The sequence below is a fragment of the Xenopus laevis genome, chromosome 4S (genome assembly GCF_017654675.1).
Source record: "Xenopus laevis strain J_2021 chromosome 4S, Xenopus_laevis_v10.1, whole genome shotgun sequence".
Taxonomy (NCBI): Eukaryota; Metazoa; Chordata; class Amphibia; order Anura; family Pipidae; genus Xenopus; species Xenopus laevis.
This window is the reverse complement of record NC_054378.1, coordinates 13,040,362-13,065,913: the sequence shown is the minus strand read 5'-3', so window position 1 is coordinate 13,065,913 and position 25,552 is coordinate 13,040,362. Positions and strand designations below refer to the sequence as shown.

The window sequence follows — 25,552 nt, the reverse complement described above, 5'->3', positions numbered from 1 at the left end:
GGTATCCCCTGTGGATTTTACATAGATAGGAAAATGTTCCAAACTATTCCAGGGGTGGAACTGCTTCACTGTCCCTCTGTATATTACGCTGCTCTGCAGGGCTCCAGACAACCTGAGGGTTGGAGTAATAACTAGGGTTGTCCCCTTTTTAAAAAAAATTTACCGGCCAGTGATGGGGGGCGGTAACACCGTGACGAAAAAAGGGGCGGCCACGGAACACCGTGATGAAAAAATGGGTGGACCACGGGTAAATGGGCGGGTTGTGATGTAAAAAGGGGCGGGGCCACGTGCAGCATGATGCGAAAGGGGGCGGGGCCCCATCGCAAGAGGGGCAGAAGACGAAAGAGGGGTAATTTCTGCCGGAGGGCCAACGGCTTTTGTTATGGGTATTACAAATTACCGGCAGCTACATTGCCGGTAAATTTGTAATATCGCCCCCGGCCCTGGCAGGTATTTTACCGGTAAAATACCGGCCGGATGACAACCCTAGTAATAACCCTGCCTTGCCACGTTTCTCTACCAGCTCTGGGTACAAAGTTGACTGGATGGATGAAGTTAAAGGGATACTGGGAAAAAACACATTAGTTAATAGTGCTGCTCTAGCAGACTTCTGCACTGAAATCTTTTTCTCAAAAGAGCAAACAGATTTTTTTTATATTTAATTTAAATCTGACTTGGGGCTAGACATATTGTCAGTTTCCCAGCTGCCCCCAGTCATGTGACTTGTGCTCTGATTAACTTCAGTCAATCTTTACTGCTGTACTGCAAGTTGGAGTGATATCAGCCCCTCCCTTCCCCCCCCCAGCAGCCCAACAACAGAACAATGGGAAGGTAACCAGATAACAGCTCCCTAACACAAGATAACAGCTGCCAGGTAAATATAAGAACAGCACTCAATAGTAAAATCCAGGTCCCACTGCGACACATTCAGTTACATTGAGTAAGAGAAACAACAAGGTCCCGAGCATTCTGGACCCGAGCATTCTGGATAACAGGTTCCATACCTGTACCAGACATTTGATATTTCTCAAAGTTTGACCTTGCTTAAACCCTGTTTATCAAAGTGCCCTTGTGGGCATAAAAGGGTCACAGGTGACATTTAGGACTCTTACGTCATCAGAGACCAAAAAGGACAATCATTTGTAACGCACACAGGCAAGCTGCTGGGCAGAGGGACAGAGCTCAATGGATTGTACCTGATGAGCAAATTAAACTTGTCAGATCTTGACATTGGGGCATTTAGCAATATGTTTAACAGAGGACACTTAATATGATCCAGGGCAGAAGTGCAAGAGCATTAGGGGCCACATGAGTGCAAGTTGAGGGGAAGGGTAGGTGTTGGGAGAAGGGAACCCTCTGTGCTTGTCCCTTCTGCCCTACATGCACTTTGTACCCTGCCTTTTACAACATAAATCACCTTATAAAGTATAACAAATGTGCTTGCTGTCACCTTCATTCCCTCATCAAGTTTAAAATTGGGAGTCTACTTATACAAATCATTCTGCTTAAATGAATAATTCAGAGATGATCCACACTGTGATCTTTCTGGTGTACCACTCTCTCACTTGTTATATGTGTTCCCTACACAGGTTATAGCATTGTGCCTTCAGTGACTTCTAATATCCTTAACATTTACAGTAGGGGGTACATTATCCCTTATAATACATGAGTGATACTCAGAGCTCCCTGTATAACTCAGCCTGCAGCCTTGTGCCTTTATATGGTCACAGGACGCCTCAGTGACTTCTAATATCCTTATCATTTATAGTAGGGGCTACATTATCCCTTATATAACATGAGTCATACTCAGAGTTCCCTGTATAACTCAGTCTGAAGCCTTGTGCCTTTATATCGTCACAGAACCCCTCAGTGACTTCTAATATCCTTATCATTTACAGTAGGGGGTACATTATCCCTTATAATACGAGTGATACTCAGAGTTCCCTGTATAACTCAGCCTGCAGCCTTGTGCCTTTATATGGTCACAGAACCCCTCAGTGACTTCTAATATCCTTATCATTTACAGTAGGGGGTACATTATCCCTTATAATACATGAGTGATACTCAGAGTTCCCTGTATAACTCAGCCTGCAGCCTTGTGCCTTTATATGGTCACAGAACCCCTCAGTGACTTCTAATATCCTTATCATTTACAGTAGGGGGTACATTATCCCTTATAATACATGAGTGATACTCAGAGTTCCCTGTATAACTCAGCCTGTAGCCTTGTGCCTTTATATGGCCACAGGACCCCTCAGTGACGTCTAATATCCTTATCATTTACAGTAGGGGGAACCCTTCCATCTTATTATTAAAAAATAATTTGCACTTATACCGTTTAACAATGAGAATTTTAGGCAGCAACAATTTTCATATAACGGAGATGGCTAAATTATTAAAAGGGGGATAAATACAAGATATAAAACTGAAGAGATGACAGTGTCCTCAGGGCCAGTTCTAGGGATGAACAAAAAGAACAATATTTTCCCTGGACCCTCAACATCAGAGGGACCCCTTCAAATGGCAAAGCAAATACAAAGGCATATTATATTGTGTAAGAGCAGTTAGATATTTTCAGCAGATATGTCACCAGTGAATTCTGTGTTTATCACATACAAGCCTCATACCCCTGCAGATATTAATGAACCTGACAAAGGTCATTAGGGAACAGCAAAGCCGCAGCCTCTGCCAGGGGGTTACTCAGTATGTCAACACACGCACACAGCATCCAGCTTTTTATTCCTTTCGAGTCATTTTATGGGCATTTACTAAAGTATTTCATTATCCAGGCTTCCAAAAATCTAAACCAAAGGCCTAGAATCATAGCTACCGTCACCATGGAAACCATAGCCCAGCAACTACATCAGGCAGGCAGCCATGTTGGAAATTTTATCTAATTACTTCTTAGTGGGGGGAAAATGCTCTGCCTGCTTATGTAATTTCCCCATTTGCTAGCAGACTTTTGTGGTATTTTGCCGAAATTATTAGATCTGATATTCCCATGTGTTATTATGTATTTTCTGATCCCTATAAATGGGGGGGAATGTTTTTTTTCTACATGAATTTTTTTAAAAAATTTTTGTCCTCAAGATTGGGCTCATTTTTCTGGATGCTAAAGCTTTTTTCAGAAATCACTAGATATCAAGGTCTTTGGGAAGGGAGTGTGGATAGCAGGTATACTAGGGAGAGATGGTGCCTATAGTAACAGTGGGATAATAGTCTCTGGGAAGGGAGTGTGACTGTGGGATAGCAGGTATAGTAGGGAGAGATGGTGCCTATAGTAACAGTGGGATAATAGTCTCTGGGAAGGGAGCGTGACTGTGGGATAGCAGGTATAGTAGGGAGAGATGGTGTCTATAGTAACAGTGGATAATAGTCTCTGGGAAGGGAGTGTGACTGTGGGATAGCAGGTATAGTAGGGAGAGATGGTGTCTATAGTAACAGTGGGATAATAGTCTCTGGGAAGGGAGTGTGACTGTGGGATAGCAGGTATAGTAGGGAGAGATGGTGCCTATAGTAACAGTGGGATAATAGTCTCTGGGAAGGGAGTGTGACTGTGGGATAGCAGGTATAGTAGGGAGAGATGGTGCCTATAGTAACAGTGGGATAATAGTCTCTAGGAAGGGAGTGTGACTGTGGGATAGCAGGTATAGTAGGGAGAGATGGTGCCTATAGTAACAGTGGATAATAGTCTCTGGGAAGGGAGTGTGACTGTGGGATAGCAGGTATAGTAGGGAGAGATGGTGCCTATAGTAACAGTGGGATAATAGTCTCTGGGAAGGGAGTGTGACTGTGGGATAGCAGGTATAGTAGGGAGAGATGGTGCCTATAGTAACAGTGGGATAATAGTCTCTGGGAAGGGAGTGTGACTGTGGGATAGCAGGTATAGTAGGGAGAGATGGTGTCTATAGTAACAGTGGGATAATAGTCTCTGGGAAGGGAGTGTGACTGTGGGATAGCAGGTATAGTAGGGAGAGATGGTGTCTATAGTAACAGTGGATAATAGTCTCTGGGAAGGGAGTGTGACTGTGGGATAGTAGGTATAGTAGGGAGAGATGGTGCCTATAGTAACAGTGGATAATAGTCTCTAGGAAGGGAGTATGACTGTGGGATAGAAGGTATAGTAGGGAGAGATGGTGCCTATAGTAACAGTGGATAATAGTTTCTGGGAAGGGAGTGTGACTGTGGAATAGCAGGTATAGTAGGGAGAGATGGTGCCTATAGTAACAGTGGATAATAGTCTCTGGGAAGGGAGTGTGACTGTGGGATAGCAGGTATAGTAGAGAGAGATGGTGCCTATAGTAGCAGTGGGATAATAGAAGGTATAGTATGGTGACAACACAAGTGTAGGCCAAACAGCCCTACTTTACAAATAAGCAAAGGAACCCTCTGCAAATCCAATAATTAACAGGGCTATGGTCAGACAAAAGAGAGCTCTGTCAAGGGAGCTACAGTGACAGTTCATATGATGGCCACCAGTTAAGACATTTACAGTACTGACAAAACATGTAGATGTTTCATTTATACTTTCTTTGACACTGAAGGCAATGTACATTACGTCTAACAGACTAGCAGAATCAATGACCATAGCCAAGAAGCAACAGCCAGTAGTTTCTCATCATTTAAAACGCAGCATTGGACTTTAAAAATATACAAGAGCTGAAATGCAGAATATCAAAAATCATCCTGGATATAACGGACACATTTGGCTTAAAAAGTGGAATATTAATATCTCTACTTATACAGTCAAGTATACAACTGGTAACCTCTGGAGCCTGGCCATGTAGCAGCCTACAGTTTTCCTTTCCTCATTATGACAACCCCTCTTGCACAAGTATCCAAGAATGAACATTTTTCTCATAGTTATAGATATATTAAGTTACTTAATCTCTTCTTCCATGCCCCTTTCCTCTAATAAATGTGGATATTTCAATTTAAAGACCAACCCACTGCTGATCCCAACGAAACCAACAGAACTGATACTACACTGATCCAGCCTTATTTCATGATAACAAGTCTTGCACCATAGCATAAGAAAATAACCAGGCCCATAATGAGCTTGTTCTCCAGGCATGAATTATTTTGCCAAAGGAAATTATTGGTTATATAAGACGTGCTACCGGCAGTGTATAAGAGATCACTGGGTCTACTAGAATGTCATAACCAAACATGTGTTCCTCTAATTACAGTGACATATATAACTCAGAGCTTGGCCAAACTGTCTCAGGCTAGAGAACAAGTCACTGAGGTTGATCATTCACAGCAGCGAAAGAACCAAACAAGACATTCCAAGGATTCGACTTTTTTCTCTGCACAGAAATCCACAATTTATTATACAAGTCAACACAAGTCTCAACAGAGAAACCTTGATCTGGGTAGAGTTTGTTCACCAGGAACCCAGTTAAGAATATTAGAAGACAAATATACATATCAGATTAAGAAAAGCAGCACTGACTTAAACCACCACCACTACAATAAACTAGGACAAAGACATAGCCTTTTTTGAAAAAAACAACAGTGTTCCTTACCTCAATCAGGAAGTCCCCAGTCCGTAGTCCAGCTTGCCAAGCCACCCCATCTTCATCCACAGATTCCAGGTACTGTAGGGCCGGAAATGCTGGTGTTGGGTTGAATTCCTCAATAGGCGTGTCAGCTTAGGGGGCAAACATAAGAAACCATGATCCATCCTGAGCAATATTGTGCTGAAAGTGAATGGTTACTCCTTATCTGAATAATGTGCACATATAGGATGATGTTCAACAGAGTGATTAGAGTTACTTAGCTGGATACTAATGCATGGAGAAGCACCCCACCCCAGAGCCAGCCAATTGAAGAGGTCCATAGACTTGTGTTGCTTTATAGCATCACTTTAACAAAGACTGTACTGTAGGTCAAATGAGTAGTTTAGATGATTTTATGGTAACATTTCAACAACTCCTCAGTGAATTCTGCCCCAAGCTTAGCCAGTGAGCATTGAGTGTGATGTTGGGGGACCTTATGTGTTGTATTAGATGAGTCTTCTGTTGTGTTGGTGGAATTGGGGCAAAACAAAAGCAAGGCGTGATCAACACACACGGAATTCTCACTCAAAACTTAACACAGGCCTCACTTAAAACAACACAACAAAATCCGATGGCACACAGGACTGAAGGAATTCTTCCAAATTTTATTTCAAAGCGGAATGCATTTGCATTTGCATTCCGCTTTGAAATAAAATTTGGAAGAATTCCTTCAGTCCTGTGTGCCATCGGATTTTGTTGTGTTGTACCCTATCGTGAGGTTAGCTGAGCCTTTACCCTTGTGCATCAAGCGTCTCTTTCGTTCTGCAGGGTGTGCGAGGTCCTACACTGCTTTGAACCTCACTTAAAACAAAACATTAACTAAAGGGTAGTCAACTTTTTTTTTACCCATAAGCAAAATTTAGATGTAAAATGAGTTGGAGAGCAACACAAGTATGAAAAATGTTCATGGTTGGTGGAAAATAAGTGCTGTGATTGGCTATTTGGTAGCCCCTATGTGGAGGGGCAGCCAACAGGACACTCTGCTTGAAAGTACTCCTGTTTTGTACGCAACCAAATCTTGCCTCCAAAGCCAATTAAAAAATAAGCACCTGCCTTGAGGCTGCAAGGAGTTGGTGAGCAACAAGTGGTTCATAAGCCACTGGTTGGGGATCACTGGCATTAGCCCAACACAACACACAGGTCAGCCAACACAAGCCAAAACTAATCGAATACAACATACAAGATTCCACCAACCCAACACTCATCACATACAAAACACAAGATTCCACCAACACAAGACAACCCAATTGTCCTGGTTTTCACTAAAAGCTACAGTGTTGTATCCCCAAATCATCTTTCTACTGAGCTGGCCGAAGTCACAGCAGGAGACAGAATTAAAGGGGGTGAGGAGGGGAAGAAAACCCCTGTTGTAGAGCATTGTGAATCGGTTACTCGCAAAGGCAAAATTCTATACCCTTTATTTAAATTCCTTGCTCTTTTGGGCCTTTGGAACAGGCATGCTTTTACAGTTATACTGAATTCCAAAGTTTCCTTTTTAGAGTAACATTATATTCTGTCTATAATAGTGGGTAAATGGCTTAGTTCAAGGTGGTGCTTGACAGGTGTCACCAAACAAAAAAAAAACCCCAGCAGCCCCTTGACAGCCAATGGCTGCTGGGGAGTTAGATTGTCGCCCCGAAGAAGAGGTGATTTGTTCCCGGGGTGACTAATCTCCCCGAATGTGCCCGTTTGTCCTTACCCTTACAGTTCAGGCGGAGAGCGACAAGTTTCAGACACCTGCGTCTAGTGACTACTGATGTCATTGGTTCCACGGTTCGTTTGCATAACACTGCAGGAGGATAACCTTAAAGTTAGACCCTCTATCAATAAGGTGGGAGCTACTCTCACACATTAGAGACGGGGGCTTTTTTTTTTTTTGCTTTTAGAAGGAATTTACTGCATTTAGAAACATAATGATGTGCTGTCAGTGGGAAGAACAATACAGTATACACAATTGTGCATAATTTATATCCCACATCAACAGCTTGCAGAGTGCTTTAACCCTTTCACCACCAAGTGGGCCCTGAATCGCAATGGCAGCCAGGCGGCTGGGCAACGCGGATCGTGTTTTTTGCAGTCAGAAAGTTTTTATTGTTTTAATTCCTATAAGGTGCAGGTATGCAAGGGTTAGGAAGAAAGCGCAGAAGGATTGTCTGCCTGAGAAATGGGCAAGTGGAACTCCTCCAGATGCATCTGACAACATCTGGATGGTTTTCACTTGGGCACAACCAGAAAGGCGAAGCAGAGGCTCCCATTTCGGGCCAAAATCAGGGATGATTTCTGCTTGTTACATGCATATAGCAACATATATATTGACAGACATTAGGATAATGACATGTAGTGTACTTACCCTTTGCCCCTCGGAGTACAAATCCGAAACCTTCATTATCCTTTTTCTGCAGCACCACGGTCTTCTCCTCGATGATGCAGTCACTGTAGGGAGAATTTCGAGCATAACGACTGTTATTAAATCCTCTCATCATTACTGCAGCAGTTGGTCTTCGAGAATGCATCTTCATCATCGTTACCGTCACAGCCAATTACTCAGACAGCAATGCAGGTGGCAAGCATTACATTAAAGAAGAAAAATCAGTAAGGAAAGGCATAAGGACAAAAAAGAATAAAAAAAAAAAATAAGACAAATTAATCCGATATGACATAGTGGAAAAGCTGCAAGAAGGAAGAAGAGGAGCGAGGGAGGCAGACAGCGGGCATGCTGATCTCCGCTACGTACAAATGGCTGGGAGAATGTGTAATCATGTCAGCTGTGTGCTAGACAGGACTACCAATAGGAGGGGGGTACAAAAAAAGTGAATAATGATCTCCTTAATAAAATCTTCAGCTGTAAATCCAAGCGAGGCATCCCCCAGCCGAGCTGCCTCTAAACCAGCCGGAGTAAAAAATCAGGAGGCATCACTTTAAAAAGTGGGCTTTCTCCTCCCCTGGTCGGAAAAAAAGGCACACATGAAATCCCAATTGCCTTGCATCAAAATCCCATTCCCAGGGCTACTGGAGGCTGCAAGAAATCTCACACGGTCACATGACTTGCCTACAATGCAAGCAACGTGCAGCTCCGCGTCACCAAGGCACTGATTTCCACAGCATTAGAGGGGGGGAAAAACTGCATAATTTAAATAGTAACAGAAGAGGCTGGAATGTTCAGGGAACCTGAGGCACATGTCATGCTGCAGGGAAAGTGCTTGCTTCAGTGCAGCATATATAGGAGGGTCTCATCCCTTATAATAGCCATAGTCTGCCACAGTCTAGTCTAAAAGCCATGCACTTCCTTCATTAGGAATGCCCGTTTTCTGCATTTGGGAAGACTTATCCCACTGCTACAATAGGCACCATCTCTCCCTACTATACCTGCTATCCCACAGTCACACTCCCTTCCCAGAGACTATTATCCCACTGTTACTATAGGCACCATCTCTCCCTACTATACCTGCTATCCCACAGTCACACTCCCTTCCCAGAGACTATTATCCCAGTGTTACTATAGGCACCATCTCTCCCTACTATACCTGCTATCCCACAGTCACACTCCCTTCCCAGAGACTATTATCCCACTGTTACTATAGGCACCATCTCTCCCTACTATACCTGCTATCCTACAGTCACACTCCCTTCCCAGCGACTATTATCCCACTGTTACTATAGGCACCATCTCTCCCTACTATACCTGCTATCCCACAGCCACACTCCCTTCCCAGAGACTATTATCCACTGTTACTATAGGCACCATCTCTCCCTACTATACCTGCTATCCCACAGTCACACTCCCTTCCCAGAGACTATTATCCACTGTTACTATAGGCACCATCTCTCCCTACTATACCTACTATCCCACAGTCACACTCTCTTCCCAGAGACTATTATCCCACTGTTACTATAGGCACCATCTCTCCCTACTATACCTGCTATCCCATAGTCACACTCCCTTCCCAGAGACTATTATCCCACGGATACTATAGGCACTATCTCTCCCTCCTATACTTGTTATCCCACAGTCACCCTCCCTTCCCAGAGACTATTATCCCACTTTTACTATAGGCACCATCTCTCCCTACTATACCTGCTATCCCACAGTCACACTCCCTTCCCAGAGACTATTATCCACTGTTACTATAGGCACCATCTCTCCCTACTATACCTGCTATCCCACAGTCACACTCCCTTCCCAGAGACTATTATCCCACTTTTACTATAGGCATCATCTCTCCCTACTATACCTGCTATCCCACAGTCACACTCCCTTCCCAGAGACTATTATCCACTGTTACTATAGGCACCATCTCTCCCTACTATACCTGCTATCCCACAGTCACACTCCCTTCCCAGAGACTATTATCCACTGTTACTATAGGCACCATCTCTCCCTACTATACCTGCTATCCCACAGTCACACTCCCTTCCCAGAGACTATTATCCCATTGTTACTATAGGCACCATCTCTCCCTACTATACCTGCTATCCCACAGTCACGCTCCCTTCCCAGAGACTATTATCCCACTTTTACTATAGGCACCATCTCTTCCTACTATACCTGTTATCCCACAGTCATAGACCTAGTCCAAGTTCTAAATAGAAATACTCCTGAGGAAGGGGCTAAAATTCCATTACATGCGCTGGTGGAAACAAGTATAGATGGCTGCACTCAATGAATTCAGTCCGTATTACTGCCCCAGCTAAACAGTAATACCTCAGCTAAATGATTTTGTTCCTGGTAGCAATATATTGTTCAGGTACAGAAAAATGTACAGTTAAGTGGTTTGGGATCAGACTGCACCATTTCTGTTCCTAAGCAAGGCCTGTATAGTTTAGCCATAACAAGAGAACTGATCAATAGTACACGCTGCCCGTCAGGTTAAAAGGGAATCTGACCAGAATTTTTAAACACCCTTCGTCTGGCTTGACCAATTATCCCCCCCTATTTGCTTTTGCTCACTATTTTTTGGCAGGGAAGTGGTTAAACACATTGTGTAATGCAACCTGCAGCACAGTGAATTATAATAATGCCAGCTATGATCATGGCAAAGTTGTATTGGCAAGTGACATAATATCGAGGGAAAGCTGACTTGCCCTTTATTTATACAGAGCTGATGTAGTCACAAGTGCTTGACAGAAGCTGTTCAACATTCACATCAGTTCCTGTCTCATGAAGCTTACAATCTGAAGTCCCTATTATATTTCCACTCAAGCTATGGTTGATTCTATCAGAAGACAGTTAACCTTGTCTAATGCAGTGTTGGCAATGACTAGGACGGAGATGTTCCCTCTGGGGCGCTATTCATATCTATTGAGATGGGAACTAAAAATACATGGGATACCAAACAGGTGTATGGGGTGTATAAAGGGTATATTAGCTATGTGCTGTCCTGTGTCACTATTAGATTCCAGCCTGCAGTACAGTTAGATTCTAAGCATGCAACACAAGGAAGTCCCAGTTTACAGGGCCAGAAGATCCCTTGCATTCAGCTATGTTTGATTGCTGGTATGTAGATCTGCAGAATGCAACCCTATAAGACAACTGGTGTTTTGTATTATTAGACCACTGACATGCAGCATAATTAAATTCCTGGCATCCAGCACTATTAGATCCCCGACATGCAGCACTGATGGCTTCCTGGAAGGCAGCAATATTAGATCCCTAGCACACAGCACTATTAGATCCCTGGCATACAGCACTTTAAGATCACTGACATGAGCACTATTAGATCCCTGGCACACAGCACTATTAGATCCCTGGCATACAGCACTTTAAGATCCCTGGCATGAGCACTATTAGATCCCTGGCATGCAGTACTATTAGATCGCTGGCCCGCAGCACTATTAGATCCCTGGCAGGCAGCTGTTTTAGATCCCGGGCAGGCAGCATAATTAGATCCCTGGCAGGCAGCATAATTAGATCCCTGGCAGCAGCAGTATTAGATCCCTGGCAGGTAGCACTATTAGATCCCTGGCATGCAGCAGTATTAGATTCCTGCCATGCAGCACTATTAGATCTCTGACATGCAGCACTATTAGATCCATGGCATGCAGCACTATTAGATCTCTGGCACTATTAGATCCCTGGCAGGTAGCAGTATTAGATCCCTGGCGTGCAGCATTATTAGATCCCTAGTACGCAGCACTATTAGATCCCTGGCAGGCAGCATTATTATGATCCCTGGTGTGCTGTTTATACAAATTGCGTGTAGATGTCACTGTGCTCAAGACTTATACTGTGCATACTTCCTGACAGCTTAAAAGTGAAAGTGAAAGCTTACTGTTGTGTAATGGCTGCATGAGTCTCTGCTAATAAAGCACTGTTATACTCTCCTCATCCTCGGCTAGGGTTGCCACCTTTTAAAATAATATATACAGGCAGGTGGAGGGGGCGGTGTTAAAAGGGTGGGGCCGTGACAATAAAGGGGCGGGACCGTGACACGCTATTGGCTGGCCGGGTCGTGATGTCAAAGGGGCGGAGCCATACGCGCGAATTTGGCAAGAAGCCCAGGAAACAGGTACGTTTGGAGCAGGCTGGGGGCAGGCCACAGGCTTTTTTTTAGGTGTATTACAAATTTACCTGCAGCTACATTGCCAGTAAATTTGTTATACCGGCCCCAGCCTTGTCTGGTGTTTTACCGGCTAGGCTGGTAAAATACCGGCCGGGTGGCAACACTATCCTGGCGTGAAGCACTATTAGATCCCTGGCACACACCACTATTAGATCCCTTGCAGACAGCAGTATTATATCCCTGGCTGGCAGCATTATCAGATCCCTGGCAGGCAGCAGTGTTAGATCCCTGGCATGCAGCAATAGTAGAACCCTGGCATACAGAAGTATCAGATCACTGGCACACAACACTTTTAGATCTCTGACATGCAGCATAGTTAGATCCCTGGGATGCAACACTATTAGACCCCTGGAATACGTGGCTGTAAAATATATGAAATCAGCGGCGTAACTACAGAGGAAGCAGACCCTGTGGCTGCAGGGGGCCCAGGAGGTACAGGGGGCCCCATGAGGCTCTCCTTGATGAGCAATTTGAACATATATTGGTAAAACAGGACAAACACTGGATATGTTGGGGGCCCTAAAATTAATTTGCTGTGGGGCCCAGCAACATCTAGTTACGCCACTGTATGAAATATTAGTTTACTACAGTTTTAGCATTCGTGCAAACAGCATGCCATTGTGCAGGATGGTTCCATCAATATCTGCAGCACAGCGGTAACCCCAGAATAGTAGAACTGTTAACTCATCGACATGCGGCTCTAACAGATGCTTGTCACTGAATTTGGTTGCAATGTCAATATTTCTTATTGGGCAGGAAGGCGATGCATGAAGATCTTAGAAGAGGAAATGTAAAGAAGTGATTTGATGTACGTTTTCGTATTAAATTAAGAATACTGGCAACTAGGGGTACAGTCAGTCTGAAGGACAAAAAAAAATCTATTTTTTTACAGTAGTGTAGCAAAAAAAATAATAATGGGCACTGTAATCCTGAGCTTTCAAGATAATCTATTTTCTTCCTAAGAACAGAAATTGCATTACACCAAAAACTGTGGTAGACAGACTGTCAGTTCCCGCTGCAGGACATTGATGGATGAAGTTATCTCCCTTCTAGTAAATGTTTGCTGATTACTAAGAATCACAAAAAGATCATTAGTATGTATTGCTGTGAGACACATTTTAGCAAATTACATCGCCCCAGGGGGATCCTGTTGGCTGTCACACCTTGGTGACGCTTTTCTATGGTTTTTACATCCATTGTGTGTGAATCTACAATGCTGACAAAGACCCTCACTCATCAATCGGCTGCTAAACATGGATTACTGGAAAATCTATACTCAGCCAGAAGCCTGATTGATATCACTGTGTGGCCCAGAGTCGGCATGTGCTGCCCAATCATATCAGAGAGACCTTTAATGTAGTGGTCTTTTTAGAGCAGGAAAGCTAAACCTAGGAGTCAGAACTTAATTTAGGGTCTCTATGTTCTCCCTTTAATACAATGATAAGAATCTGTGCTGTAATTGACTTGTTGCAACATTATACATTTACAGACAACGGACTTGCTGGTAAATGTGTGATTTTTCTTTTTCCCACCCCAATTCATCCCTGGCACCAAGGCATAATGACAAATAGCCAGCTCTCCACTACTTGCCCACAGGCAACCCAATCCTCACCTCTGTATTGTAATTGCCCCACTTCCCACACATCACCGCAATTAAATCTGCCCCTGCACTGACCTACGGGAGAGAATACATCCCATTAACAAATGTGTCGGGGAGGATTTAGTTCTGAAAGTGGCAACATGAACCTGTAACGGGCCAAAATTTAAGGTGGCCATACACGGGCCGATAATAGCTGCCGACAGACCGAGTCGGCAGCTTATTGGCCTGTGTATGGGCCCCCCACGGGCTTCCCCGACCGAGATCTGGCCGAAAGTCGGCCAGATCTCGATCGGATGGGACAAAAAATCCCGTCGGATCGCGGCCGCATCGTTGATGCAGTCCCGCAATCCGACCGCCCGTTCCTATTTGTTAGGATCCAATCGTTGGGTCCTAGGGCCCACAATTGGATCAGACCGATATTGCCCACCTCAAGGTGGGCATATCGGAGAGAGATCCGCTCATTTGGCGACATCGCCAAACAAGCGGATCTCTCCGTGTATGGCCACCTTTACACATCCCTTATTTTTTTCTTAGATAAAATAAGTTTAAGAAAGTACCTCTTTGAAAGTAGGCCAGATCTCGATCGGATAGGACGAAAAATCCTGTTGGATCACGGGCGCATCTGTTCGTTGATGCGGTCCCGCGATCCGACCGCCCGTTCCCATTCGTTAGGATCCGATCGGATCCTAACGATCGGATAAGACCGATATTGCCCACCTCAAGGTGGGCATATCGGAGAGAGATCCGCTCGCCAAACTAGCGGATCTCTCCGTGTATGGCCACCTTTACACATCCCTTATTTTTTTCTTAGATAACATAAGATTAACAAAGTACCTCTTTATCCAATTTTAAAATAGCTCTTTATATTAAAGGGAAATTCAACCAAAAAACCCTATATTTTGATTAATGAAAGAAAGCACCATTTCAAGAAATTTTCCAAAATGCATTCATTAAAGGGGTTGATCACCTTTGAGTTAACTTTTCGTATGCTGGAGAGAGTGAAAACTTGCAGTTGGTATACATTTTTTTTTTATTATTTGTGGTTTCTAATTTATTCATCAGCTCTTCAGTTTGCAATGTCTGCGATTTTGTTGCTGGAGTCTACATTACCCAAGTAACCATGCACTGATTTGAATAAGAGACTGGAATAGAGGGGCCTGAATAGAAAGATAAGTAATAAAAAGTGACAATAACTGTGGATGAATCGCAGAAGGCCTGAACAATAAGATATGCAATATATATATACCTTCGAAGAGCAAGGCTTGGTTTGCTGGGGTCAGCGACCCTGGAAATCAGACGGTTTAGCTCTGTGCATTTTCTAATGCTACTGTTCACATATACAGTAGGTCAATCAAGCCCTATGTACTACTGCATGGATACTGTATCTATACCCAATTATCTTGGCTGACATGCCTGACCATAGCCATAACTTTCCGCACAGATACAAGAGTATACTTATTGCATATACCAGCCAATAAATACTTTTCCCTCAAGCACAGGAATAAAATATAATCTATTGACAGCTCAACACTAACTTCTGCTATAGAATGTCTGACGCGAGCACAATATCATTTGTTGTTTGCACAGTGGCCGACATATATCCCCGTACAGCATTCATCTTCATTAGCATAAACATCAAGCTGTAATTACATGGCCCAAACACCAGTCACTGTCAGAGCTGTCATTAATTCTAGAGCGATGTGGGAATGCCGGCTGAGCTAGATTAGGGGCAGTCAGTGAGTGAGTGTGCCACCTCTGCTGACTGGCGCACACACAGAAAACCAATATTGTTTTGCAATCCTTCTTGCCGATATGGAATGGTGCAGACAGACAAGCAATTCATACAGGGCTATGAATTAATTAGCCATTTAGATCATGTGATGTGTGATGCAGGAGAAGATGGCACCTCTATGTGCCCTCCATACTGATTGGCCCAACACTCACCCATGTATGTGCCATACATTATGGAAATAAAAAGAGGGACAAAAACAGTTTTCTAAATGAAGGTGAATTGCCCTTTAAGCTGTGAGTCTAAATTTTCCTAAGGGACCTGCTTATATAAATTGTTACAATTACTTATTTGCTTATTTCAAAATTGTTACAAAATTATATTAGCTATTCTGGGCTCTGTCAAAAACCAATTAAGTTAGAAACTCTGTATCATTTTCTGGCTGATCAGTGCAAAGAAAGTTGTGACTTTTCAGTACAAACGCGGAACTGCGGGTTGAGCTGTCAAAAGCGGGACTGTGCTTCTGTATCAGACCACCAGGGCTAGGGCTTGAACATGCTCAGTTTGCTCCTCTTCCCTTCTCCCCCTCCCTTGTACTCCCTCCCTCCTCCCCACCCTGTTGTAATCTGAGCCAAGAGCTATGAGTGAGCAGGGAGAGACTCAGGTAGGAAGTGATGTCACACCAAGCTAATATGGAAGCTGCCATCCTAAAGAAACATAGCAAGCTTCTGGAACTGTTTACTCAAGTAGGGTAAAACATTCCGGCGGAATAAATATAGTTTTATAGCTTGCGCTTGCACTATAGCTTTCCTTCTTCTTTAAATCACCCCACCCCCATAATTGCACTTTCTTGGCTTTCACAAAGCAGCACCAGTCTGCAGAACCAGTAGGTGTCCATTTACATCCAATTAGCAACTACAGTTAGGCCCATAAATCTTTGGACAGAGACAACTTTTTTCTAATTTTGGTTCAGTACATCACCACAATGAATTTTAAATGAAACAACTCAGATGCAGTTGAACTGCAGACTTTTATCTTTAATTCAGTGGGTTGAACAAAAAGATTCCATAAAAATGTGAGCTAAAGGTTTTTTTTTTTAACACAATCACTTTATTTCAGGGGCTCAAAAGTAAATTAAAAAACTGAAAATAAAATGTTAATTTCTAATACTTGTTTGAAACCCATTTGCTGGCAATGACAGGCTGAAGTGTTGAACTCATGGACATCACCAGATTCTGGGTTTCCTCCATTTAATGCTCTGCCAGGACTTTACTGCAGCCTCTTTCAGTTACTGTTTGTTTGTGGGCCTTTCTGTCCGAAGTTTAGTCTTCAGCAAGTGAAATGCAGCTCAATTGGGTTCAGATCAGGTGACTGACTTGGCCATTCAAGAATATTCCACTGCTTTGCTTTAATAAACTCCTGGGTTGCTTTGGCTGTATGTTTTGGGTCATTATGAAATGTCTCCCAATCAATGTGACTGCATTTAGCTGGATTTGAGCAGACAGTGTCTCTGAACACCTCAGAATTCATTGGGCAGCTTCTGTCCTGTGTCACATCATCAGGGCCGGATTTACATGGTGGGCGCTCCTAGGCCCACTCCCGTTCGTCACCCCTGTCGCCTCCAGGGTGACAGGAGCAATGGGGATTGGCGCACGGGAAATTAAAAAAATTATTGTCTCTCCAGCGCATCCCCAGTGTTTTTGAACAAATGTGGGTGTGGTTTGGCAGCATGTCGCCCCCCTAAAATCCTGCCGCCCTAGGCCCGGGCCTAGGTGGCCTTTCCACAAATCCGGGCCTGCACATCATGGATAAACACTAGTATCCAAAGTGCCACTGGCAGCCATGCACGCCCAAGCCATCACACTGCCTCCCAAATGTTTTATACATGATGTGTAGTGATGGCCAAATTTATTCGCCAGGTGCAATTCCTGCGATTCTCCACCGGCGAATAAATTTGTGAAACCGATGTGAAAATTCGCAGGCGTCAAAAAAAAATTAACGCCGGCATCCATTTTTGTTGGACGCCGGTACATTTTCACCGGCGATTGTGAGACATTTCATAATGACCCAAAACCCAGTCAAAAAGGACGCCGTTTTGCAAATTTCGCAAATTTTTCTGCGAAGCGAAACACCCCAAATTCGCCCATCACTAATGATGTGGTATGCGTTGGATCATGAGCTGTTCTCCATACTTTTTTCTTGCCATCATTCTGGTAGAGATTGATCTTGGTTTCATCTGTCCAAAGAATGTTTTTCCAGAACTGTGTTGGCTTTTTAGATGTTTTTTTTTTAGCAAAGTCCAATCTAGCCTTTCTATTCTTGAGGCTTATGAGTGGCTTGTACCTTGCAGTGCACCCTCTGTATTTACTTTCACGCAGTCTTCTCTTTATGGTAGACTTGGATATCGATACTCCTACCTCCTGGAGAGTGTTGTTCACTTGTTTGGCTGTTATAAAGGGGTTTCTTTTCAACATGGAAATGATTCTGAGATCATCCACCACTGTTGTCTTCCGTGGACGTCCAGGTCTTTTTGCGTTGCTGATTTCGCCAGTGCTTTCTTTCTCAGGATGTACCAAACTGTAGATGTTGCCACTCCTAATATTGTAGCAATTTCTCAGATGGGTTTTTTCTGTTTTGCAGCTTAAAAGAGAAGGAAAGCTCCAAGACAGTTTATTGCCAACAGATTAGTCACAATAGTGCAAGCTAGAATGCTATATTCATTCTGCAGAATGCTTTACCATACCTGAGTAAACAAGTCTAGACACTGTCTCTGTTTGTTTAGGATAGAAGCTGCCATATTAGCTTGGTGTGACATAACATCCTGCCTGAGTCTCTCCCTGCTCACTTACAGCCCTGAGCTCAGATTACAGGAGGGATGGGAGGAGGGAGGGAGAAAGGAGCAAACTGAGCATGCTCAAGACCAAGCCCTGGAGGATTAAGCTGAAAACAGGAAGTCTGATACAGAAGCCCATGAGTACACAATAGAAGGAAAGAAATGCTGTGTTTCTTTTGACAGAGGACTCTGCAGCATTACTTTGAGGGTTTACTGGTGTATATATATATGTAGACCTTTCTTTCTAAGGCTTACTTAATTTTAGCCTTTCCTTCTCCTTTAAGGATGGCTCGTTTCACCTGCATGGAGAGCTCCTTTGACCGCATGTTGTCTGTTTACAGCAAAATCTTCCACATACAAGCAACCCCCTCAAATCAACTCCAGGGCTTTTATCTGCTTCATTGATAATGACATAACAAAGGAATTGCCCCCACCTGCCCATGAAATAGCCTTTGAGTCAATGGTCCAATTACTTTTGAGCCCCTGAAATGAAGCGATTGTGTTAAGAAAAAGGCTTTAGTTCCTCAAATTTTTATGCAATCTTTTTGTTCAACCCACTGAATTAAAGCTGAAAGTCTGCAGTTCAACTGCATCTGAGTTGTTTCATTTAAAATTCATTGTGATAATGTGCAGAACCAAAATTAGAAAAAAGTTGTCTCTGTGGGCCTAACTGTATATCATGGATTTCCAAAAAGTTTGAGCAGCACCTCTGGTTAGCGAACCACAAGACAGCTTTTTCATTGTCACTTTGCTAGGGTTCTATGATAGAAAATGATGGTCTTGGTTCAGCTACATCCTGTACTTAAGAGCTAATGATTGCCTACATGCAGGAATGAATAAGAAAACCCATTAAATGTTAATAAAGTGCTATTAAAAGGCTATGCATCTGTTTTAAAATACCACTTGTCCAATTCAATTTAACATTAAATAATTAAAATTAATTCCAGGCTCTTGAGGATTGTCAAATTAGCCTGTGTTTATTCTGTATCCTGACACTTCCTATGTCATTTATTCTTGTGTTATATGGAAAGGGAACCCAAAATCCAGAATCAGAAGAATCCGCATAAAACTATGGTTTTTGTAGATTGTGAGTTTGGCCCACCTCAGGGGGAGGGGCTGGAAGCAATGGCAAGGGGGTAAAATATGCCAACCTAGATCCAAAGTGATCTGGGGCAATGGTTTTGGTCCTGTTCCCCCAGTGGGCTCCCTGCTCCACTGCTTTGAACAATATCTAGGACTTTGGGTGAAAATTCTATTTATTTCCATTGAAGTTTAGGGTGCAAATGACTTATTACTTCAGGTGACCAGGGGAAAGGGGCTTAAATCAGGGGGACTCTTGAAAATACAAGTTGACATGTCTGGGGTGCCTTAACCTGATGGTCAGTTAGGGTGGGAGAATGGCTATTTGCTTTTTTAGATACACCTGCAAGCCCAAATTTAAGTCAGTTATCAGTGGCATAACTATGGAGGAAGCAGACCCCACAGTCGGAGGAGGTCCCAGGGAACAGGAGGGCCTGGACTGTGGGGTCTGCTTCCTCTATAGCTAATTAAAAAAAAGCCTCCTCCACAGCCGCTCTCTCTTACTGGCGAGGAAGGGGAAGCAAGTTGGATGGGAGTGGGTGGAGTGGGGGTGGGACATGGGCAGGGTTGGGCGTGATGAGGGTGTGCCGGGCCCTTCTGAAGATTTTTTTGCAGGGGGCACTCCAGTTACGCCACGGCCATTTATGATGAGATTTGAATACAGAGAGATTTACTGGCTTGATCTAAAAAAAAAAAAAAACCCTCTAACAGCCTAAAGAATTAGATCTTTCATAATCACCATAACAAAAAAGAGGCACTCTGCCAGTGGCGGAACTACCGGGGGAGAAGGGGGTGCAATTGGGCTAGGGCCCACACCCACTCAGGACCCCCCGGCAGCTCGCGCACTGCCGATTTCCGGTAAAAAAAATCTGGTATGGAGGGGGGCGGGGGCCCGGCGGCATGTCCCGCACCAGGGCCCGCCCCCCCCCCAGTTACGTTACTGCACGTTATAGCCGACTCCAGTATATATATAAAACTGTCCTTGTCCATAAAGAGATGCTGACATTGCAAATTAAATTTTTTTATTTTACATCTATCATAACATTGTCTTTGCATGCTATTTATTAATTTGCCATAAAAGTATTTGCCTATCTGATTCCCCGTGTTTGGCTATGTGGGGGCAGTCATATTTGTGCAGCAGTAGGCCGTTCGCATTAGAAACTGTAACCCACATGTTAGAAGCGACAAAGGTTGTCAAACGATCACGTTTAGAAGGTTCAAGTAACGATTACTTACAAAAGAAGACCAATCTACGAAAAATGATCAACATGATCTATAGGTAACTTTTAATGTACATTTGGGGGCCGATTCATCAATAGTCGAATATCGAGGGTTAATTAACCCTCGATATTCGACTGGGAACTAAAATCGTTCGACTTCGAATATCGAAGTCGAACGATTTTGCGCAAATCCTGCGATCGATCTATCGAAGGATTTTTCGTTCGATCGAACGATTAAATCCTTCAAATCGAACGATTCGAAGGATTTGAATCCAACGATCGAAGGAAAATCCTTCGAACAAAAAATCACAGGCAAGCCTATGGGGACCTTCCCCATAGGCTAACATTGACTTCGGTAGGTTTTATCTACCGAAGTAGGTGGTCGAAGTATTTTTAAAAGAGACAGTACTTCGATTATCGAATGGTCGAATAGTCAAACGATTTTTACTTCGAATCGTTCGAATCGTTCGAATTCGAACGAATTTAACCAATTCGATGGTCGAAGTACCCAAAAAATACTTCGAAATTCGAAGTTTTTTACATTCGAATTCTTCACTCGAATTTTGTTAATCTGCCCCTTAATATTTAGAAGAGTAAGGACCACATAAAACAAACTGCTGGCAACCTAACCACGAATATAGCAATCCTGCACATTAAGCTTCCCATAACAAAAGGCTTGCAGGCCCCCCATCTTGCTGAGAGACGGCTAGGGGATGGGCGAATTTGACCCGTTTCGTTTCGCCAAAAATTCGCCGCCGGCGAAATGTCGCAGACGCCCATTAAAGCGAAATTATTTTGTTGCGCGTCTTTTTTTTTGACGCACATCTCCATACAAGTCTATGGGCGTCATTTTTTGGCGAAACGAGGCGAAAAAATTCGCCAACCCTATGAAAGCTATGCATTATGCAAACCACCATTCTCTGTTCTTTCTAATACAAACTATTAGCAAATCTGAGCCGACGGGAGAACCTTTTAACTATTTTCATAACCATAATGGCAAGTACTAAAATCCTAAGCATGTGAAGCTATCTGTTCATTACTGTAGGGACATTAAATATCTCTCACACTGCTTAATAACTCCCAGCATCCTTAGTCGGCCATTGAATCCTGCTCTTGCACTAGGAGACCCCATTTGTCTTTATATTTAATTCATACAGCCACAATAATGTTGATTATACCAGGAATAGGCACCCCTAGTGGTGAGGCTCTAATAAACATGAAGATATCATTCAAAAGAAATGCAGAATAAAGAAAAACACATTTTGCACATATTTCAGGACCAAAAAGAAGTCTTTTTTTATTTGCAGATAGAAATAAAGATCATGAAAAGACAAATGGACAAGCTGACGTAGACTAATGGATCAATAGACGGATATATAGAAAGACAAACCGATAGGCAGAGAAATGAATCAATACATGAGGCATAGAGACAGGCAGTTGAATCAACCTACTGATTGACAAGCAGAAAAATCCATTGACAGACAGCTAATTAAACCTAAAGGTGAATAATTGGCTCTGATTTCTCCCACCTCTACTCTTTTATCTAGTTCAGTCCTTTAAAAGCAAAGAATTTGGATTCTGAGGAGTTAAAGCAAGCACAAACAGGCCATCCTAAATTATTCATGGGCGTTTAATTAGAAGTGAGCAATGCTGCTCAGGAGTTACACACGGCTGCTAATAACACATTACCGGTAACTGGGAGTGTTTTAAGGTAAATACAAGTGGATCGGCCATGTACGTTCCGGTGAGAGATTAATCAGTTGGAAACACTAAGGACTATTATTGTGCTGCAGAACTCATTTATCTTCACACTCGGCTCTACACAGGAGGGCATTTTATGAATGGACGGGATACGCTGCCATTCGTTGCCCCGGGCAAGTTATCTCGTGGGCTTCATATCTCACACAATAATGCAGAGTGTGAATGTGACACAGGGATGCGGTGTGTGATTATGGTGCAGTGAGTGGGTGTTAATATGATAAAGGGAAGGATGGTGTAGGTAACATTCCTGGTGTTTGTCGGAGAAGCACTTTGACTCCGTGACATTGGTGTTTTTAGCAGAAAATTTAAAGCGGAGGTAATTGTCCTGATCGGATCGCCTGGAAATCGATGTGGAGTCCTACCCTACAGAGTAGCGCATAGTCACCTCTATACTATGTATGGATCTGTGATATAGCAGGTGTATAAAGCCTTGGTGATATCAGGTATAGTAGGGAGAGATGGTGCCTATAGTAACAGTGGGATAATAGTCTCTGGGAAGGGAGTGTGACTGTGGGATAGCAGGTATAGTAGGGAGAGATGGTGTCTATAGTAACAGTGGGATAATAGTCTCTGGGAAGGGAGTGTGACTGTGGGATAGCAGGTATAGTAGGGAGAGATGGTGTCTATAGTAACAGTGGGATAATAGTCTCTGGGAAGGGAGTGTGACTGTGGGATAGCAGGTATAGTAGGGAGAGATGGTGCCTATAGTAACAGTGGATAATAGTCTCTGGGAAGGGAGTGTGACTGTGGGATAGCAGGTATAGTAGGAAGAGATGGTGCCTATAGTAACAGTGGGATAATAGTCTCTGGGAAGGGAGTGTGACTGTGGGATAGCAGGTATAGTAGGGAGAGATGGTGCCTATAGTAACAGTGGATAATAGTCTCTGGGAAGGGAGTGTGACTGTGGGATAGCAGGTATAGTAGGGAGAGATGGTGCCTATAGTAACAGTGGGATAATAGTCTCTGGGAAGGGAGTGTGACTGTGGGATAGCAGGTATAGTAGGGAGAGATGGTGCCTATAGTAACAGTGGATAATAGTCTCTGGGAAGGGAGTGTGACTGTGGGATAGCAGGTATAGTAGGGAGAGATGGTGCCTATAGTAACAGTGGATAATAGTCTCTGGGAAGGGAGTGTGACTGTGGGATAGCAGGTATAGTAGGGAGAGATGGTGCCTATAGTAACAGTGGATAATAGTCTCTGGGAAGGGAGTGTGACTGTGGGATAGCAGGTATAGTAGGGAGAGATGGTGCCTATAGTAACAGTGGGATAATAGTCTCTGGGAAGGGACTGTGACTGTGGGATAGCAGGTATAGTAGGGAGAGATGGTGCCTATAGTAACAGTGGATAATAGTCTCTGGGAAGGGAGTGTGACTGTGGGATAGCAGGTATAGTAGGGAGAGATGGTGCCTATAGTAACAGTGGATAATAGTCTCTGGGAAGGGAGTGTGACTGTGGGATAGCAGGTATAGTAGGGAGAGATGGTGCCTATAGTAACAGTGGGATAATAGTCTCTGGGAAGGGACTGTGACTGTGGGATAGCAGGTATAGTAGGAAGAGATGGTGCCTATAGTAACAGTGGATAATAGTCTCTGGGAAGGGAGTGTGACTGTGGGATAGCAGGTATAGTAGGGAGAGATGGTGCCTATAGTAACAGTGGATAATAGTCTCTGGGAAGGGAGTGTGACTGTGGGATGGCCTGGGGGTGCAATAATCTTATGTTAGGCACAGTCAATGATGGAATGATGGAAATAATGAAGTGACAAAGCAACACTACGCTGGGTAATTACATTGAGTATGTGCTCAGTGCTCAGACAATCTGAAAATTCAGCAATTGCGCAGTGTTAAGGGATCTGGCAAAATATTATTCATTCATAGGTTGTTAAGCCTAAGAAAATAACAAGCCAAATCTGAGATGCGTTATAGTCAAGAGAGTGAGGCTACAAAAAAAGTCAGCAGTTGCTGAATGGAAACAGACTTTAAACAATGTTTGGGTACAATGCAGGTATTGGAGTCATTATCCAGAAAGCTTTGAATTACACAAGGGCCAGTCCCACAGACTCCATTCTAATCAAATAATTCAGATTTTTAAAAATGTTTTCCTTTTTCTCTGTTATAATAAAACAGTAACTTGTACTTGATATAATTAACCCTATTGGAATCAAAAGCAGCCTATTGGGTTTATTTAAAGGGGTGGTTCACTTTTATTATTACTTTTTATTATGATTCTTTGCAGCTTTCAAATGGGCATTGCTTCTAAAAAACAAATGCTCTGTAAGGCTACAAATGTATTGTTATTGCTACTTTCTATTACTGATCCTTCTATTCAGACTCTCTCCTATTCATATTCCAGTCTCTTATTCTAATCAATGCATGGTTGCTAGGGTAATTCAGGCCCTAGTTACCAGATGGCTTAAAATGCATATTGTAGAACTGCTAAATAACTCAAAAACCTTCAATAATAAAAAATGAAAACAAATTGCAAATTATCTCAGAATATCCCTCTCTACATCATACTAAAAGATATCTCAACGGTGAACAACCCCTTTAATATTTACATGACTTTCTAGTAGACTTAAGGTATGAAGATCCAAATTACAGAAAGATCTGTTAGTTGGAAAACCCCAAACATCTGGTTGCTAGGGTCCTGTATCCTATAGCAACCAGGCAGTGTTTTCACTGACTACAAGGATAATGCTATATGTCTTGGATCAGGTATATCAAAACAGGCAGTTTGCCAGTCACTGGTATCAGCTCACAAGGGTTGCAGGGAGTTGCATTTTAAAGCAGCAGCTAGAGAAGTTTGATTTTAACTTGATTTCAAGAGTTGAACCCGAATGTTCCAAAATGAATGAAAACTTCAACCAGAAAGAACCCTAAAATCAGCAGACTCTGGATTCTTATACCCTTAAGACCTGATCTGGGATGGGCTGTACGGGCTGCAGGAGTAGAACTGGGGATACAGATAACACGGCGTTCAGATGAGGAGCTCCGTCTCCAGAGCAGATGCTAAACCCTGCTAAAATCAATAGTAACTCAGCCCACACTGCTAATTATGAGTAATTATGCATAGCAGCACAGAGAGAAATCAGCACAGTATTCAGACTGGTGACAACGACGGAGGAGGTGGGGGGGATGGGGGAACAAAACTTAAAAATGAAGGTAAAGCTCATCCAAATAATAAAATGGGTCACTGAAATAGGGAAAGGGA

General features: G+C 43.2%; 1 protein-coding gene across 11 annotated transcripts in view; it reads right to left on the bottom strand.

Moving 5' to 3' along the window:
• shank2.S (SH3 and multiple ankyrin repeat domains 2 S homeolog) overlaps nt 1-25,552 on the bottom strand; it is a 299,657-nt gene that overhangs the window by 71,305 nt on the left and 202,800 nt on the right. For all 11 annotated transcript variants that reach the window (XM_041561943.1, XM_041561941.1, XM_018260197.2 and 8 more), the window contains 2 exons: nt 7,912-7,994; nt 5,529-5,653 (listed from right to left, as the gene is read on the bottom strand). In XM_041561943.1, the coding sequence (XP_041417877.1) occupies nt 5,529-5,653; nt 7,912-7,994 (208 nt within the window). The remainder of the gene's footprint in view (nt 1-5,528; nt 5,654-7,911; nt 7,995-25,552) is intronic.